General features: G+C 40.9%; 1 protein-coding gene across 2 annotated transcripts in view; it reads right to left on the reverse strand.

The window, feature by feature from the left end:
• FLVCR2 (FLVCR choline and putative heme transporter 2) overlaps positions 1-2,961 on the reverse strand; it is a 44,177-nt gene extending 41,216 nt beyond the window's left edge. For both annotated transcript variants that reach the window (XM_034418143.3, XM_034418144.3), the window contains exon 1: positions 2,157-2,961. In XM_034418143.3, the coding sequence (XP_034274034.1) occupies positions 2,157-2,693 (537 nt within the window). In that variant the 5' untranslated portion in view covers positions 2,694-2,961. The remainder of the gene's footprint in view (positions 1-2,156) is intronic.
• Between the last annotated feature and the right edge of the window lie 9,126 nt (positions 2,962-12,087).

Genomic DNA, 12,087 nt, shown 5'->3' on the forward strand with positions numbered 1-12,087 from the left:
GTGCTAAACGTTCACTAAGCACAAGCTCTTACGCTACAGTTGCTTTCTGGAACAATTTGGTCTTCAATCATTCCTGTGATCTTCAACATAAGCCCTTTCTTTTCATGGTCTTTAGACTTTATGCCTGTTTAATATGGCCTAAGGAATCAGTGATTCCTGCCTTGACAGCTTCATTCCTCACCCAGCCAAACACTAATATAAAAGAGACTCCACACTCAAACATAATTTGTTTCATTTGTGAAATCATCTTCAATGATAAATGTTTTAACAACATGGTTAATCTATTAATTTCCCTACTCAACAAGCCATAGCCATACTTCTCTGGCAGAAAAACCCAGAGTTTGAAATGAAACCCTTAGAGAAAGGGTTTAGAATGTATACTACCAACCTGATGAGAAAAAAAAAAATGGGGAAGACATCCTTTCTGTATACAGCATGTAATGTCATTCTGAGTGTATGTTCTTTACTCTAACAGCTGGAGAATGAGCTGAAGGATAAACTACTATTTATTTCAGATCTAATAGCAGCAGAATCTACCCAGTCCTTTTAGCTTCCAAACTTGGAAGCAATCCATTCACAACACTGAACAATAACATATACATATACTCAGAAAATACAGTATATTGGTAGATATACAGGTAATTCTCAATTTACAACCAGTAGCTTAGTGACTCTGAAGTTATGCCAGACCCTCCAAAAGGCATTTACAACTCAGATTCAAAGTTCCGATGACCAGACCTTCCCTGTGGGCATACGGTCACATATTGGGCACTAGGCAAGCAGCCCACATTTACGGTGTTTTGCAACATCCCACAGTCACAATTTATCGTTGTTTTTTTTGCCAGAAACCGGCATTTACTTCTGATTCCCTGCAAAAAAAACCCTGCCCATTGTGGAAAATGAGTTCACTTCACGACTGCTGCTTTTCTTTAACAACCGCTACAAAATATTTTGTAAAATCAGGTCAGTTAAGTAAGTCAAACACTTGTTGTTTGTTGCGAAGTCATGTCCGACCCATCATGACCCCATGGACAACTTTCCTCCAGGCCTTCCTGTCCTCTACCATCACTCGGAGACCATTTAAGCTCACACCGACTCTTCAGTGAGTCCATCCAGCCACCTTGTTCTCTGACATCCCCTTCTTTTTTTGCCCTCAATCATTGTCAAACACTACCGAAGTACAGTATTAAAAATATTAACATTGCTATAACCTTTAAGACTCCTCATCCCAAACTTCTATTGTTAACAATATCACTTTGGTTACTTGTTCAATTGTTTTCCTACACTGGTTCATGTGGTGTCTGGATCACATTTAATTATTTATTAGACTGCTAACATCTTTCCTTCAGGAATTGAAGAGGGTATATGTTGCACTTGCTCCTTCCGTTTTTCCCAACAATAGAACCTTGGAAGTTAGATTGGGCTGAGAATGATTATTTGACCCAAAGTCACCCAAGAAGGCTCCAGCGCTGAGAGTGAACTAAAAGCCAAGTCTCCCTGTTCCTAATCAAACACCATAATCATTATATCACACCACCCTTTCCCCCCCCCCCTCTGCTTTCAGAAAGTGAAAAGGCTTATATAACACATACCATCTATAGACATTTGTGAAGAAGACACAAATGAATTGAACTTTACTTGGCCAAGTGTGATTAGACATACAAGGAATTTGTCTCCGGTACAGAAGCACTAAGCATCATCAAGGGATATCATTACCAAAGAAAGTTTCTAGTATACATTTTTGAAGTTTACCACCACATTTTCCATCCTGTAAGGTCTGCTTCACAGACATTCTCCTTCTTTAGGTTTCAAGCTCCCTCTCCCATCTCCCACTCCCAGCCTCAGGTGGTTTGGCTTTGAGTGGATGCTTTCATTAAATCCTAATCCAGTTTGCATACTTGTAATTCCCTGATGATGTGATCCAGTGCCTCTGCTTATGGAGACCTTTCACTCCAATATTGAAAGAATGTGCCCTCTGTGTGTATGTGTGTGTTCTTTTTGTCTGACTTTTCCAAGCTGCAAACTTTTCTTGGAGGGCGGGGGGGGGGAGAAGAGAACGAGAGTGTCAAGGTCTTTTTGGTTCTCTCTTTCTGCCCGAGGGTAAGCAACTTCTTACTTTCTTACATCCCTTTGTAGCAGACTATTTCCTTTCCTACCTGGTTGCCAAAGACAGCGATGGAACAGGCACTCGAGACCTCTCGGGGGCCAAACCAGACGGACGCGATGCGGGACGGCATGCCCAGGATGAAGACTTGCGCCAGGGAACAGATGATCTGGCCCAGGATCGTGACCGGGAAGAGATGGGGCTCCGCGCTCCCCGTCTTCACCCAGGCTCCCAAGCAATTGAGGGCGGACCCGGCCAGGGCAATGAGCCGCAGCCCCTTCAGGTCGAGGAGCCAGGCGACAGGGAACAGGAGCGGGATGTAGACGATCATGTAGCACATGGAGAGCCAGTCGATAGCGAAAGGAGTCACGTCGTAAAACCCGGCAAAGATCAAGTTGATGCTGCCGTACTGGATCCACTGGAACGCGTTGCAGAAGGAGTAGGAGCTGAAGAGGATCACGATCAGCCACCGGCGCCAGGTCAGACGGACCTCCAGCGCCAGTGCCGGGATTGACCCGTTAGGAGCCTCCGCTTCCACCAGCTCCGGCTTCGCCTCCTGCACGATATCGGGCTTCTCTAGGCACCCCATTGCCCCGTCTGGGCGAGTTTTGCCTCCCGGACTGCAAAAGAGAGTGGCCACCCGAGGCTCCCACTACGGCTTCCTTAATGCTGAAGCTCCAACTTCTTTTTGCTTCTCCCCACCAGTTAATCCTCGTTTTATAGGCGGCCCTTTCATGCCTCCCTCTTCGCTTTGCGCTTTCGCAACTTTTTCTAACTCCCCTTGGCACGTGACGCGACGCCCCGCCCGCCCAGAGACGGGAACTCTGCCGTCCGGCAGGGGGATTAGTCACCTGTCTGCCCCGCCACGCCTCTCTGGCCGGGGATTGGCCCTCGATGCCCCGCCCCCTCAGAGAGGCTCCTTATTTCTCTCGCTCTCTTCATCTTCGGTCCTCGAACGGAACCGGAGAGCTGATAGCGATCGGCTGGGTTGGGTGATCCGGTGTTCGGAAGATCCCTTTGCCTCTTATCTCCCGGACGCTGACAACCAACTCCTTCTGCGTACAGTTTAGCGGGGGGGGCTTTGTTCTCCCCGGTCGAAGAATATCCCGTTCGCTTTAGAGCATTTCGAGGGGAGATTCTGCCCGTCGAGTGAAGAACTGGCAGCTCGCTTGCAGGGCGCCCGGCTTAGAAAAGGCGCTAGCTCAGCTGCCCAATAGCCGGTATGCTCCGTTCATCGGGCTATTCAGCGTTATAAAGCGACACATTGTATTTGCGGAGAAGCTTTGAAATCTTTCCGTGACCTCCGTTCCAAGCGCTGACACCCACTCGCGTTGCAGGCAAAACTTCACCCTAGCAGATTATGCTTCTGATTTAAATCATTTACCAGAGGCTAATAGGGAAAGGAGTTACTTTAGGTAGGAAGGCTGGCTAAACATTGTGAATAAGAAGATTCAAGAAGATCTATTACTCCAGCTTCCATCTATGCTTGCCAAGAGGAGTGCAGTTTAATTTTAGAAAGATGAGCTAAACAACCACCCTTTATAGCAGCCTTCCCTATCCTGGTGCTTTCCAGATTGGCATTGCAACTCCCAGTATTCATGCCTATCTCTCATTCATAAGTAATGTGCGCCTATAAGTATCAGTAGCGGGGAATATGGGAAAGTTCTGGGAAGACTGTCGTGATGGTAACTGAGCGTGTGGAGCATGCCAAGTTTTCTTAACCATAGCTTACTGAATAAACCACTTTAAATGGGTTCATACAACAAACTAAGACAAAACTAGATAAGCCATGTAACATATTTGTTTAAAATTATATGGCCGCCTATCTCAGATAATGTGACTCCTTACCTGCACCACCACATTCAGGACCAATTGCAGTTTCTGTAACGGGTCAATCCAAACTTGGTTCTCACAGTGTTGGACCAAAGCCTGTTTTTCCTTATTCAGGCTCCTCCAGTTTTTAGACACGTGGACAGCCAGGAGAAAAGATGTACAATTGAATATCATCAGTTTATTGGGTGCTTGGTGCTCTGATGATAGCACCAAGTTTATCGATGATACTGCATCTTGTGTTTTATGTGTTTATGAAACAAATGTTTATGGCTGCCCAACTCACAGTGACTGTACAGATGGAAGACTTTGCCCAGATATCCAGGAGAGAAGAGTGCCCTGAGGCACCCCACAAAGTAGGGGCCTTGGACTAGACTTTCTCCCCCTCCCCCAAACACAACTGGAAACAGACCCAGAGAAAAAAAAATCACTGTGTCAAACCGTGCCCCCATTCCATTCCCCCTAAGTCAATCCAAAAGCATACCATGTTCAATAGTGTTGAAAGCCACCATGATATCAAGGAGTGCCAGGATGGATGTATCACTACCATCCTGAGTCTGCCAGAGATCAACCACAAATATGACCAAGGCTATCTCAATACAGTATTCTGACTCTGAATCCTGATACAAAGAGTCTGACACTGCTTTCTACAGTTGTACATTTGGGCTTGTAAACTGACTTATCAGTTCAGTAACTGCTCCAGAAAGTGGAGATAGAATGAAAATTGTCCAGTTCTGTAGGATCCAGCAATAGTTTTTTGAGGAAGAATGAGGTCTTAACCAACTAGGAGGGGCACAAAATGTAAAACACCAATGTCCATATCAACACTACCTAAGTAAGATGCTATCCACTTCCTCAGGATTAATGGATCAAACTCTTCCCATGTAGTATCACAAGATCATCCTTATTCAATTTCATAGGACCTACCCAGCCAGCCCATATCCTGAAGATGAAACTCAAATACTTCGGCCACCTAATGAGAAGGAAGGACTCACTGGAGAAGAGCCTAATGCTGGGAAAGATTGAGGGCAAAAGAAGAAGGAGATGACAGAGAATGAGGTGGCTGGATGGGGTCATTGAAGCAATAGGCATGAGTTTAAATGGGTTCCAGAGGATGGTAGAGGACAGGAAGGCCTGGAGGAATGTTGTCCATGGGGTTGCGATGAGTCAGGCACGACTTTGCAACTAACAACAACACCCAGCCAGCATACAATTTTGGTAAATCTGAAAGTTTTTGTCTAGTCCTCGCAATAGCTCTGCATATATTCTTCTGGTCTGGAGTGACTGAGTAGGCTGCTAGATGACACTCAAAAGAGGCAATAAAAACAAAGAAATAAGCATTAACCACTGTTACTGCCCTGGTAAGTTCTAATAAGTCCTAATAAGGAGTCTTATCTACTATATGTCTGGTCAGATTCATTCCTACTTTTCCTCTGTGCTTCTCTAGGCTGCTTCATCTTCCAGAGGTTCCTTATAAACTGGGGTAACACTAGAATCAACACAACCAGATGCTATATAGATGCAATCTAGTTTAAGGCAGTCCCCCCATTGCCTCATTCCAAGAAGTGACCAAGGCCTCAGCTGAACCATGTTTCATCAATATTGCCTGTGTAGCAATGTTACATTTATGCAAATTGAGGTATTAGATATCTGATCTGACTCATGAATATTCTTATGTACCTTAATAGTTTATTTCATTTGGTCAGCTCCGTACAAACGCTAGCATCTTCATAGCATTTAGAAGATTCATTTTACTTCACCACGTTTTCAATCCTAGTTAAATTTTCTTGGCATTCATTCATCTCAAGAGAGGGTTGATTTATTATTACTGTTCTTTTGAAATATTATAATGTATTATCACACACACACACACACACAGAGACACCATCTTATTTGAGCAGACTGTAAAATAAGCACCAGCCTAAAAGGAGCTGGAGATGTGCAATATTGGTCTCTAAACTCAGTTTTATTTCTAAGTAGTAAAAAATCAATTTCTTAAGATTTCTAATCTTTCATCATGGGTAATAGCCAAACATGGTACATTGGATAGAATATTAATTAATAAGGTTTATTTCAAAGTTAGTTATTATCTTAGTAAAGTACATGTTTTGAAACTGAGCCTATAGGATATGACATAGTCTTTGAAAGTTTGCATTTTCCAACACAACCTAGCTAGACTTAAAAATACTCAGTCCTTTTATCAATCCTACTATTGCCATGTTCAAACTGAGCTACAAAATATTAGGAAGGAAAAGGACTCATAGCTGATGTATCACCTGTAGATTCTGACAACCATTAACAAGTGTCATTGGTATTTGATTGAATTATCCTCTGTTTACAGCTCAATCAATAATTTTTTAGATGTATTGCTTAAACATTATGCAAAATATTAGTAAACAAGGTAAACTATGGTAGCATTACACAAAATTCAAACTTCGTCTGGTGCGTATATACATAACACTACTAGAGCAGGACAACTTTATAAATTATTTAAAGTGATTTAGTGTAACTATCCCATTAATAGTTTCTTTTAATACTTCCTGTATTCTGAGATATTTTATTCTACAAATGAAACCATCAAGTCCTTCAAATGAAGTTTACTAGTTGTCCTTTTTTTAACCAAATCTATTCATCCGTCAAAAGCACCAATTGGACTTTAGACCCTGTTTCTTCCTGTAACTTCCCACTTGGAATGTTTGTTCTGCTTATCTTACACTGGTGGCATTGAATCTTGGCTGTCCTCTAATCTGTTCCTTTGTAAGAGCCTTCTGGGGAAAGAAATAATTCAAAGAAATTAATCCCATCTATCAGAATTCCTAAACTTTTTACCATCTCACTTCCCTTTAGTGTAATATTAACATACACAATTCCCCTAAAAACATAAACACCAAAACAAACACAAATGAACAATGGAAACAATATAATGAAACTTTGGAGTTATTGTAACATTTATGGACAACATAAAGGTTCTTCATACCTCCTCTGGACTCCGGTCTGCACTTCCCCGAGCGAGGTACATCTCACAGTTTGAAAAATCCTGCCACACATGAAGGAAACTCTGTCCATTTAGCATTCAGGCTGGCAAATCTAACTAGTTCAAACTTAATGCCAGAAATTAGTTCTTCGGCTTTTTCTGACACATTTGAATAACCATTGATTTAGACCCAAAACAAGGAGGAATATTTTACATTGATAGAAGTTTCAGTCAAAAAGAAGTAGGTATGAATTCAAACAAACACTGTTGTTCTGTGAAATTCAGACCGTCAGTCTGACTATTCTAAGATTGGAGGAGAACAAAGTCTAAGATCAACTGTTTGTTTGTTTGTTTGTTTATAACATTTCTGACTGACTCAGTCTCAAGTTGTTGTGCAAAATATGGTTTGACTTCATGCTAGTTGAGTGTTCCCTTATGGGCCTTGCTTATTCTGAGAGAAGAAAGGGAAAATGTCTTTTCTCCATGACAAAATAACATTTCAGCATAGCCCCAAACATAGTTTATTTTTTAGACGATTACTGTACATCAGTTACTAAGTTTTCATGTTAATTTTTTGAATTTATATTCCGTTCTTATGAATTTAGGGACAAACAGCACTTTCAGAGACCAAGCAAATGCATCCAGGCTCTTGCCACTACCAAAGTGCCTCAATGTTGACCTGCTGCTAAAGCAGGTGAGCCTCAAAGAATCCTCTCCAGATGAGCTCATGCTGCTCATTCTCCATTGGTTTGTTCAGGCTAAATAACAAAGGAGTTTGGTATTTTTTTTATGCCCTACATTGCTGTAAGTTCAATTTAGGAAAGAACTTTATCCTGAGGGCTTGTAACGTGTGCATCAGCAAAACTGTCACACACTGGACATGCTGCATCCAGGCAGGCATAGAATGGGCACAATGAAGTGAACGAGGCAAGTTATTAAGACTCTTTATTCTCTTGGAGTTAGCTGAAGTACAATGTGGGTCCACATTCCACAGCTAGCGAAGGGATAGTTAATTGTGCAAAAAGGTAGCACATTGTCTCCAAAGCCTAAACCTGAAAAAATATATACACTCTCCTGAAGTCTGGAGGTCTAAAGAGTGAGAAATCCAGGTTCCAAGTTTATTGCCAGGAAGGACAACAGTATTATCAATGCACTAGACAGAACACAGGGAGATTTTTATTCTTAAAATCACTTTCCACTTAGCCCAAAAAACAGTAATTCTTTGAGGCCCAGAATCCCACTTAATTTTAGGCAGCCAGGAACACAGTGAGTCAATTGGTAGCAAAGTGAAAAAGGACAAGCTTATGGGGGGTGGGGGTGGGGGAGGATGTTACTTTTTTTCTAGTTGTTGGGACAGGGTTTTAGTCTGAGCTGAGTGTATAAAAGGTTTATATGTTGTTTTAACATAACAAGGGAAATAGCTGATTGGCCTGCCACCATTTTCCATTATTATTTTAACACAGACTTTTTCAGCTCCAGCCATCACAGAGAAAATGTGTTATACAAAAATCAGATGCAATATACTAGTGTTTCTTTACCTTTTCTTCTGTTTCTTTTTTTCTTTTTTTTTCTTCCCAATTTTAAAAATTATTGAGGACTCCCAAAAGAGCTTTTATTTGTATAGGTTGTATATATCATATTATATTTGCCATATTAAATATTAAAAAATAAAACACACATTCACTGCTGCTACTGCTTTTCATGATTGTTTGAAGACATTTTATATTGTATTATTTTTCAACATAGGCTGGCAAATTATTTTGATTTTTGTGGGTCTCTGAGAAGGTCTTGGGGAATCCCCAGAGATCCTAGGACCACACTAAGAAATATGACCAATACACTAATGTATTTAGAATAGCTATAGCATCATTTTTCTCCACTTGGTTCCCTTCCAATATGATGGTACTACAACTGGCTGGAATTTTGAGACTTGTGATTTTGGAAAAAAAATGCTTTTGTGTTATTTGCTTCTACATATGTTAAAACTGTGGTGAATATTATGTCCACTTACATAGTACCGTAATAAGTCCTGGTGACATAAGTAAGAGTTATCTCTGTATAAACATGCATTAGGCTACTAAATTTGGGGAAGCATTTTCTGGTTCATATATGCTCCAAGAAATTGCCCATTGTTTTTTTTCTCTTTAATAGGGCTTTTATTCAGTTATTCTTTTGGTAGATGTCTTATCTTCTTTGCTTTCTTACAAAAGCTGCTTTTCTTACAAATATGTCAAGGTCAGTCTACCTCAATCTTCTTGTCAGATTTGCTACAAAGCTAACATGTACTTGGGGCAATTTCAGTTCAAAAGAAATTAAATTACTTTTTGTTTGGAAATAGAAAGGAGGGTGGCAGATGGTGGCTGTGCGGGAAGTGTGCCCTGTAGATGGAATGCACTGACACAACTTTACTTTTTAATGTAAGGGGAATAGTTGCCTGATTCACTTGTCTTAGGTAAAAATAATGCAGTCCTTGAAATGAAATGAAATCATTTGAATACATAAGCAGGATTTCCCAAACTTTAGATGTACAGTCTAGATATATTGAACTTTAATATCCTTCATCCTTAGTTGTGCAGGCTGGGACTTATAGGAAATATAGATCAACACACCTGGAATGCTCCACGTAGAAGAATAGTAGCAGAAGAGGACAAACTCTGGGGCAAAAAGCAGAATGTAATGGAACAGAAGTAAAAGTGATGAGATGGTCACCAGATTTGAACACATCTGCACAGCAATGAAAAATGTGTGCACATGAGTCATTGGGTCATGGAAAGAATGTAAACATTGCCTTGCTGGACCAGGTCAGGGTCCATCTAGTCTCACACTCTAACACTAGCCAGCAAGATGCTTTTGAAAAGCTGAGGTTTTCTCCCTGCCCTGATTTCGCACAGTGTAATCTTGGAATGTAGCACTGCAGTTTCCTGCAAGACGAAAGGAGAGGCATATTTCTGAGGTGTGTGTTATGCATCTCAGCTGCTCTGCTTGGGCAGACAAATATCTTCAGTGTCTCTACCAGCAAGGGATTTACGTAACAGCAACATTTCACTTTATATTAACAATACTGCTGTCAGGCCTCAAGAACCAAGGAAGATATGTGGAATTACTTCCAAGCAGTTTCCTTTATTGTTCCCCACTTATAGATAGAAAGCTGGCCAAATTAAAGCAACTATTTGCATCACCACAGATCTACTCTGAGAATTGGGAGGATCCTGCTTAACTCTCTTTCTCCTGACCAAACTATCTACGCTTCACTGTATCTTTGCCCTCTGGAATGCAGACCTTCCCTCCTGGGAATCCAAACTACATAACTCCACACCTGGTGAATTATTGTAAATATGAAATGTTAACAGTCATGGCCTAATAGCAAACAACAAGCAAACATTCATGTATTTTTAAACTCTGGTTTCCTGGGCATCTTAACTAATAGCTATGCCTTCATCTCAAGGCATTAAATCTATTTACTAATTTCTTTTACCAAGTTATTATTTCTTCCTTCAGTACAGAGGTGGGTCTCAGCAGGTTCTGACCAGTTCTGGAGATCCGGTAGCAGAAATTTTGAGTAGTTTGGAGAACCAGTAAATACCACCTCTGACTGGCCCATCCCCATCTATTCTCTGCCTCCGAGGATTGGGAGGAAATGGGGATTTTGCAGTATCCTTCCCCTGTCATGCCCACCAAGCCACGCCCACCAAGCCACACCCACAGAACCGGTAGTAAAAAATTTTAATCTCACCATTGCTTCAATGGCTAATACAAAGGGTTAAAGAAGATAGTATATGCCACTAAGAAACACTAACACGAAAGGAAAAGAGATTGGGAGGGTGGAAGAAAAACCTAAAGTTGCATAATAATCAACAAAGATGAAAGCAATTTTAAAAGAAGCCAATACATTGCTGGTGTCTCAGCGGAGTCAATGCCATAACCCATTTTCACATCTTTTTCTTTACTGTGGCCTCATTTAATAGTTGAAAAACACAACTGTTCGATGTATATGAACCAGACAACATCTTCTATTATACTGAGTCAAAGACAAGCTGTTAAACCGCTTGTGGCAATGTTGCAAATACAGAAACACAAATAAAGAATGGTTGTGATTTCAAGGCAAATATCAAACTGGTTTACTTGCCATGATGGAATTTTTCAAAAATGCCAAAATAGCTGAATGAAAAGGGAGGAGCTGGTATATGGAAGTTAAGCTTAAAAACAGCATATTATATGTTAACAACAACAGGGGTGGAACTGCATTTCGTGTGAAGGAAGTTCATGTGTATTGAAAACTGAATTATAAGAATTGGAGGATGAGGATTCAGTTCAGTGGATAAGAATATAAAGAAAGGAAAACAAGGATACTATTGTGGGGTGAGAGGCTAAATGGTATAGATCAGGGGTGAATTGCAGCAGGTTCTGACAGGTTCTGGAGAACCGGCAGTGGAAATTTTGAGCAGTTCGGAGAACTGGTAGTGGAAATTGTGAGTAGTTCAGAGAACCAGCAAATATCACCTCTGGCTGGTCCCAGAGTTAGGTGGGAATGGAGATTTTGCAGTATCCTTCTCCTGCCATGCCCACCAAGTCACGTCCACCATGCCACACCACACCCACCAAGCCACATCCACAGAATCGGTAGTAAAAAAAATTGGATTTCATCACTGGTATAGATGACTAAATTAGGCAGAAAATCTGGATGATGCTTTTCTGGCCCAGATTATAGAACTTTTTGGGAAGAGATATATAGTCACATTGGAAGTTTTTAACTAATAGAAAATCTTGGAAAATCAACTCAGTCAAGATTGAAAAGTCTCCGAAAATCAGTGGTCTTGTTTCCACTGTTTCTTGTTTCAATTTCCAGAAATACACATCATGGAACAAGTAGAAGTCCACTAGAAATACATTAATCTTCACTAGATACGTGAATTAAATGGAGGTTGACTCATATTTATTTGAGAAAATGAAGTGGCTTCCCATCTAGTCTTCAGCCTTGAAGATTTAGATTTAATACAGTTCAATACATTTTAATCCTCCCATTTTACCCCCAAGCAAAAACTTGATTTGTTGACTCGCTACACTGGTTGAGAGCAATGCTCTGCATGATGAAGATGAAACAACTTCAATACAGTATAGAAGTGACTGATGTGCTATGTGAAAATGCATATCTATAAGAGACTGATTTCTGTACCACCAC

This window comes from Pantherophis guttatus, chromosome 1 (genome assembly GCF_059756535.1).
Source record: "Pantherophis guttatus breed Tessera chromosome 1, ASM5975653v1, whole genome shotgun sequence".
Taxonomy (NCBI): domain Eukaryota; kingdom Metazoa; phylum Chordata; class Lepidosauria; order Squamata; family Colubridae; genus Pantherophis; species Pantherophis guttatus.